General features: G+C 39.9%; 1 protein-coding gene across 1 annotated transcript; it reads left to right on the plus strand.

Moving 5' to 3' along the window:
• The first annotated feature begins 5,842 nt into the window (after positions 1–5,842).
• Positions 5,843–6,796, plus strand: Or10q1 (olfactory receptor family 10 subfamily Q member 1). The gene has a single exon (XM_070032891.1). The coding sequence runs from the start codon at positions 5,843–5,845 to the stop codon at positions 6,794–6,796; it is 954 nt and encodes a 317-aa protein (XP_069888992.1).
• The last annotated feature ends 436 nt before the right edge of the window (positions 6,797–7,232 follow it).

Below are 7,232 nucleotides of genomic sequence, written 5' to 3' on the forward strand. Positions count from 1 at the left end.
TGTATTCCTACATTTCTCTAAAACCAGGGGAACTGTATGTTCGCTCCAACTACACAACAATTAACCTCACCAGCTCCTATTTTGACTAAATGCTGTAGTGAACTAATATAACCCTATGGTTCATTCAGTGTGTTTCCTCTCACTATGTTTCAAATTATTTTCTATTAAGAAAAGAGGTTAAAATATTATCCCATTGTGAATATGTGCCATAACTTATGTACTAAAAAAAGAATTCCAAGGAGAAATGACTTTAGAGAAGAAAATCATTAGAGCAAGTCAAATAAATAGAAAGGCTCTCAAAGTTGACAGCTTTAAAGGAAAATGCTAATTTGAAAATATAAATCCTAATTATGAGCAGTTTCTTTTTTAGGACTATATCCTTATCCTGAAGATAAGTGTTATTTCTTTCCTTAAGAATTACCCGTAATTATTTGGCCTGACAGACATCTGGCCCCCACCACCATGTCTTGCTTGATCCACATAGTTAGAACCAATTTTTTTTATTGTGAAAATACCATACAGAGGGGTTACAATTACATGGGCAAGGTAATGACTACATTTCTTATAAAGCACTGTTGCCTCCTTCTTTGTTTCCCCTTCCCATCCCTTCCCCTCTTCCCCCTACCCCCACAACCCCACCATCACCACCACCACCCCCTCCCCGGCCAAAGTTGTAAAGTTAGTTTTTCGACATAACAACTTGTACATCTCATTGTTGCAATGGGTCCACCTGTATCCCTATTTAAACAATATGTTTTTCTTTTCCCCTCCACAAATTATACCAACATCAAATACAGTGAAAGCAGAGGTTATACCATGGGGGGAGGGATATACAAAGCAACAAAGAAATCATCTTATAAATATGTTAGAAACAATTGCAAGAAAGAAAAAAGATTTGAATCCTTATCTTGGATAGAACCAATTTTGTAACCATATTTTGCTGGTTCTCTGTAGATACAGTATTGTTCCTTTGGTGTTCATATCTTAAGTAGACAAAAATCATTCTTTTAAATTTATTTTTATTGTTATTGTAGAGTTGATGTACAGAGGGGTTACACTTACATGAATCAGGTAATGAGTACAATTCTTTTTAAACAATGCTCTCTCTCTCTCCCAGATTTTCCCTCCTGTCCCCATCCACAAAATATACAGTTCATTTCCCACATAGTATTGGTGAATACCACTGTTTATTCACCCTTTGTTCTACCTTTTCTGTGCTCCCCCTTACCCTCCCAAAATCAAACAAACTAAAGAAAAGACAACGGGAACAGAAAACAAAAACAACAACAGCAGCAACTAAACAATTCCTCTTGATTCCATTTCTTGGAGTTCATTTCATGCAATATTATCTCATATGATCATATGCACATAACTCTGGAGCCTTTGTCAACCACTTCTATGCATATCCTCCTTTGCCTCGGTGTGTGAAACAGAATCATTTCTAAAGAGGCTTCTCAGAGGCATGTTATAGCATGTCTGGTTTTGATGTTTTGTGATTATACTTATTTTACTTGGCTCTCTTCTGTTTTGCTTTATCCTGCTTGCTTCTCACTTACCTTATTTTTTTTATCCTGCAAGGTTTAGCAGATCCACTGCATGCTCTGGTAGAATGCAGCTCTAGAGAGAGAAACCTCCCTCTCCACTCCAAGAAAAAGACAACAGCTGAAAAGTGAGTAACCAAGGGCAATGCACTATCTCGATAAAAAGCAGCTGGGCACGTAAGCACACCTTTCGTTAAGCACACCTGTGGTAGGCTCGGGAGCATTATTAATTACAAACATTTGATCTTTATTAACTCCTTATACAACACCATCCCCAATCACACATGATGTCAAGTAACATAATCGTTGGGATAATTAAATTAGCAAAATCCATGTAATCAATACTGTATTATCCTTGCCTCCTGTTGTTTTACTGAAATATCAAACAGTACAGGGACATTAGTGATTGTACAACTGCACATTTTTGTATGTTCATTGTAAAAAATGTATATACAGATAAATAAGCCACAAACAGAAAGGTACATAATCCCACCAATCTAATAATACCCATTGTTCATTTCTCTAGGTGTGTTCTTTTATTTGTATGAATGTATATTATCATTTTTAATGCATTTATAATATGATACTGTCCTGCAATCTGCTTTTTCATGAGCCTTCTGCAGAGCCTTCTACTTTCTATGGTGCCATTGCTTTTAAAGATTTCACAGCATCATTTCACAGGGACAGGCCACAATTTATTTATAAGCATTCTCCTACCATGAGATACTGTGTATCTCTTTCATTGATACAATCTTCCACCACTACATTACAAACTGGTACACACATTTCTGTCAGCCATTTTGTTCACATTGTTCATCAATATTGTTGAATCAAGCTGCAGGCATATTCCATTAGCAAATTGCTATAGCAATTTTACAGCAATTTATACTTCCACTAGAATACTTGGAACATTAATGCCCTTGCAGCATTAACAGCAGAATTTACCTTTCCTCCTTTACTCTCAGTTTATAAGCAGAAAGGAGTCTTCCATGGTGCTCAAATATTTCCCTCAATACAAATTAAATTTTATTTTTGCATATTTTCTTGCTTTTATTTTTGAATTCCCTTTATTACTATTTCTAATCAGTTTTTTTGCTGAATTGTAAAAGGTGCTTTCATATTCAATTTGCTTATTTTTTTTCAGCCACAGAAATTTTCAACCTTTGTTTGGCCAAAATAGCAGTGTTTCCATGGACTCTGACCTTTGATCACTTGGTTATGAATATTTACCTAACGACTTGGAAAATCATCAGGCTTACTATCTTGGAATTTTCTTCCGTGTTTCAAAATGTTTGACTATGAAATCTCTGGGAAGTAGCCTTTCCTGTTTGCATTAGGAAAACAACTTCAAAAATGATTATAAAGTATCTTTATAATACTTAATAATGGGATTTGAAATAGCAATGGTAGTTAATTTATATGGAACATGTATTCTGAGTCAAGAGTGTTCTGTACACAGAATCACTCCTTGGAGTCTTCCAAAAATATTGTCAGTTTCATTCCACATATAATGAAACGTACATTTGGAAGACAGTTCCATATTCATATCATACAGTAATGGAGACAAGAGAGTCTACCTACACTTAAATTTCCACTGTAATGCAGGCTGGGGTGACCTTGGGCCAATTCCTTTAATCTCCCTGAGCCTCAGTTTCCTCATCTGTCAATATAAGAGCCCCTCCCAACAGACTATTGTAAAATGAGTTGCTAATGACACAGTGAAAGAAATGGTGTCTAAATATGAACATAAAATCAAACAGACTTTCCTCATAAAGCCTTGTAGTGTTTTATAGTGTGCTCACCAAAATTATGGCAACTTATAATTATCAAGCAGGTTCATAAAATACCTTTCTCTTCATTAGAAGCTTTAGTGGCATTCTATCATTACCAAGGAGCAAAATTTGTAAGTAAGGAAATGCAGTTGACTTGCTGGAGAGCAGCTATATTTCCTGGGCAATATGGAGTGGACTGTGGAGAGCCAATGAGGAAGGGTAGTTGACCCAACTCATCAGTTAAGAATAGTTAAGAATGGAGACTCCCCACATTTTTTCACATGGGACATATCTCCATCATGAGTGTCTTGTGCCTTCCATTCCTCATTTGATTCTGCTGTGTTTAGGTAAGACTCTTCTTTTTTCTGGCTTAACACTGAACAAAAGCGGTCTAGTAAATTCCATGACACTAGATTTACCCTGGGCTAGCTTGGCAGTTCTGCCATGTATGTGATATTCTAAGCACCCTGTAAACGTTATGTCTGTCAGTAAAAGAGTTTCTTTTCTCTGCTTATTCAAGCTATTTTTGTCCTGATGCTAGCTCACTCTTGTTTTCAGCCTTCTGTTCCCAGTATTTATATTTTTTAAACCATCTGACTATCTGGAATGAATATGCTGAGGTTTACATGATTTATGACTAGGGAAAAACAAATTTGAGTAAACATTTCTCTAGATAGTCACTCTGGAGTGAAATTTCTCTAGAATATTTGTCACATAGGTTGAGGATATTGATATACTTTAAGTTCTTCTTTCTATCAGTTTACTGATTCTATGAATTGTGGCTTTAAGTATGCTTTTTTGCAATTCACATTTCATAGGTTTGGAATTACTCTTTTGCTTTTCCCAGTATTTACATTAACCACTTAATTTTTAAATTCATGTATTTTATTGTGTAATTATTTAGAGCATATTATATTATAGCCTCCCAAACCAGAATTATATATTCTAACTAATCACACAGCAACCCAATGCCTTTGTTGAGGGATTTTTTTTTAATTAGTATGATATATTTCCTAGATCTTGGAAATTAGAGCAAATCCATTGCTTTTGGAACACATATCTCTAAAGCCTGTTATATAAATCTTTTAAAAAAAAATATTGTCTCTCTAAACTCAGAGACATTGTTCTATTTTCCTAAAAGTAAAAGCATAATGCAACCAGAAAGTGCTTAATTTATAGGCACTTTCCATCCCCAGATTCCTACAAAACCCTTGCTTATTCTCCAGAGATTTGATGCGCAGTTCCATGCGACTGGTGTAGTCGTAGTTCCCCGCTGGTACTTCTCTCAGGAAGCTCCACTTTGATTTGAATCTAATTCTCTTTGGCTCCTTTTCATGAAAACCTGTCCACATTTTTTTAAAAATGGGGTTCTTAGCTGGAAATTTGGAGAAAGAAGAAGAGCACATATCAGAAAGGATCGCAATGAAATGCCTACCTAGTTTTAAATAGGGATGAAACAGCAAGATGTAAAGTGAACCATTTATCAACAACTTACAGTATAACCGTAACTTGGGGTATAGTGATGGGAAGAATAGAGTATTCCTAAGCCAAGAAGCAAGAAGAGCCTTTACAGACATGCATGAGAAAGTGAATTCCTTATCGTTACTTATGGAGATTGAAACACTATTCTGCAATGATAAAAGTCAAAAAAAAGAGTGGTTAGCTGTCAATGCATAAAGATAATGAGAAGGCAGAAAGATATCTGTAGGTTCTTGGAATTGTTCTATTTATTTATTTTATTGATATGTTTGCTTATTTTATTGGTGTATGTACACTTATTTGATGTGTTTACTTAGGAAAAATAAATCAAACTATACTTAGACTTTCTTGCTGTATGTTTCAGTATTTTACCAAAAATGTCAAGAACGCACTTATTTATCTAATCATAAAAATACAACCATTAAGTCTTTGAAGGGTTGTTTTCTTTTTACAAAAACACAAAATATCAGCTCTTGTCAATTAGCTTAAAAACATTATAATTGCACTGATTAGAGGCTCATGCCTCTAATCCTAGCTACTCTGTAGGCTGAGATCTGAGGAATGTGGTTCAAAACCAGCCTGGGGAAGAAAAGTCCAAGTAAGATTCTTTCTTCCAATTCACCAGCAAAAAGCTGGAACTGGAGATGTGGTGGTAGAGTCATGAGGGTCTGAGAGTTCAAGTCCCAGTACAAGCACACACACACACACACACACACACACACACACACACACACACACACACACACACACACACACAACGAAACACACTCTACAATTGAAAAGGCACATTTCATCAGGAACATCTACATGTTTTACTCCTGAAGAATTCTTCTACAGATGAGTATCCACCCATTTATGAAAATGACCAGGGGAAAACATGCCAGATCTCTTCGTATGAGTCCTATCCAAGCATTGTGGCAGAAAAAAATGAATACTGCACAGGTAGTTCCAAATCAAAGCACAAGTTCGAAGCTCCCGCTTCTATGTGGACTGTGAAGCAACTCAGTCAACGAAAGTTCACCACATCCCTACCCCTGTTTTGCAGGAGTCATGTTGGCTTGGAATCGCTTACTCAACCAATCTGGTCCCACTGAATTTGTTTTCCGGGTCTTCACCACGGTCCCTGAATTCCAGGTGCTCCTCTTCCTCCTCTTCCTCCTCCTCTACTTGATGATCCTTTGTGGCAACACCGCCATCATCTGCGTGGTGTGTACGCACAGCTCTCTCCGCACACCCATGTACTTCTTCCTGGCCAACCTGTCATTCCTGGAAATCTGCTACACCTCGGTCGTGGTACCCTTGATGCTCTCCAACATCTTCGGGGCGCAGAAGCCCATCCCACTGGCTGGTTGCGGGGCTCAGATGTTCTTCTTCGTGACCCTCGGCAGCACCGACTGCTTCCTCTTGGCGGTCATGGCCTATGATCGCTACGCGGCCATCTGCCACCCGCTGCACTACGGCCTCCTCATGACCCGCAGACGGTGCGTGCAGATGGTGGCGGGCTCCGTGGGCCTGGCCGTCTTCCTCTCCCTGCAGCTCACAGCCTTAATCTTCACCCTGCCCTTCTGCGGGCACCTGCGGGAAATCCACCACTTCCTCTGCGACGTGCCCCCGGTCCTGCGCCTGGCCTGCGCCGACACGCGCGTGCACCAGGCGGTGCTCTACGTGGTGGGCATCCTGGTGCTCACCGTGCCCTTCCTGCTCATCTGCGTGTCCTACGGGTTCATCGGCGCCGCCATCCTGCGGATGCGCTCGGCGCGGGGCCGCCAGCGAGCCTTCTCCACCTGCTCCTCGCACCTCACCGTGGTCTTGCTGCAGTACGGCTGCTGCAGCCTGGTCTACCTGCGGCCGCGCTCCAGCACCTCCGAGGACCAGGACCGCCGGATCGCCCTGGTCTACACCTTTGTCACCCCCTTGCTCAACCCCGTGATTTACACCCTCAGGAACAAGGATGTCAAAGGCGCTCTGAGGGGTGCCGTCTTCAGTAAAGGGGCCTCGGTCTAGCTATGGGTTGTCTGTCATCCTTCCAGATGGAGAAGGAGAAAGGCGGGCCTGGGAGAGGGGAGGGGAGAGGGAGACCCATCAGTGGTTAGATCAATCAACACTAAGGGATGAAGACAGTTAAAAGTATTGAATGTCCCAAACTTTGCCTTCCGTGCGTCTTCAGCCTCACCAGTCTACACCTGTTTGTTTGAACTGCTTTAAGAAAGTCTTGAACATGTGAACATTATTGAAATGGACTCCAGGAAAAAGAATCAAGAGAGGTTTGGGTTTTTTCAACGTTTCTTTTTTCTTTTCCTTTTTGTTGTTAGGTCATTTATCTGTCTCTGGGATGGTAAGGGCCAGACCCGAAATGGAGGGACATAGGGTGAACAAATGCAGCAGTGCTACTCACTGGAAGCTCTGTGGGAAGTGAACTATACAACTTGTGGGTGGAGAT

The sequence above is a fragment of the Dipodomys merriami genome, unplaced genomic scaffold (genome assembly GCF_024711535.1).
Source record: "Dipodomys merriami isolate MVZ:Mamm:240054 unplaced genomic scaffold, mDipMer1.0.p SCAF_21, whole genome shotgun sequence".
Lineage (NCBI taxonomy): Eukaryota > Metazoa > Chordata > Mammalia > Rodentia > Heteromyidae > Dipodomys > Dipodomys merriami.

Excerpts from the sequence above, each read along its gene's own strand:
- Or10q1 (XM_070032891.1), top strand. The coding sequence starts at position 5,843 with ATGTTGGCTTGGAATCGCTTACTCAACCAATCTGGTCCCACTGAATTT.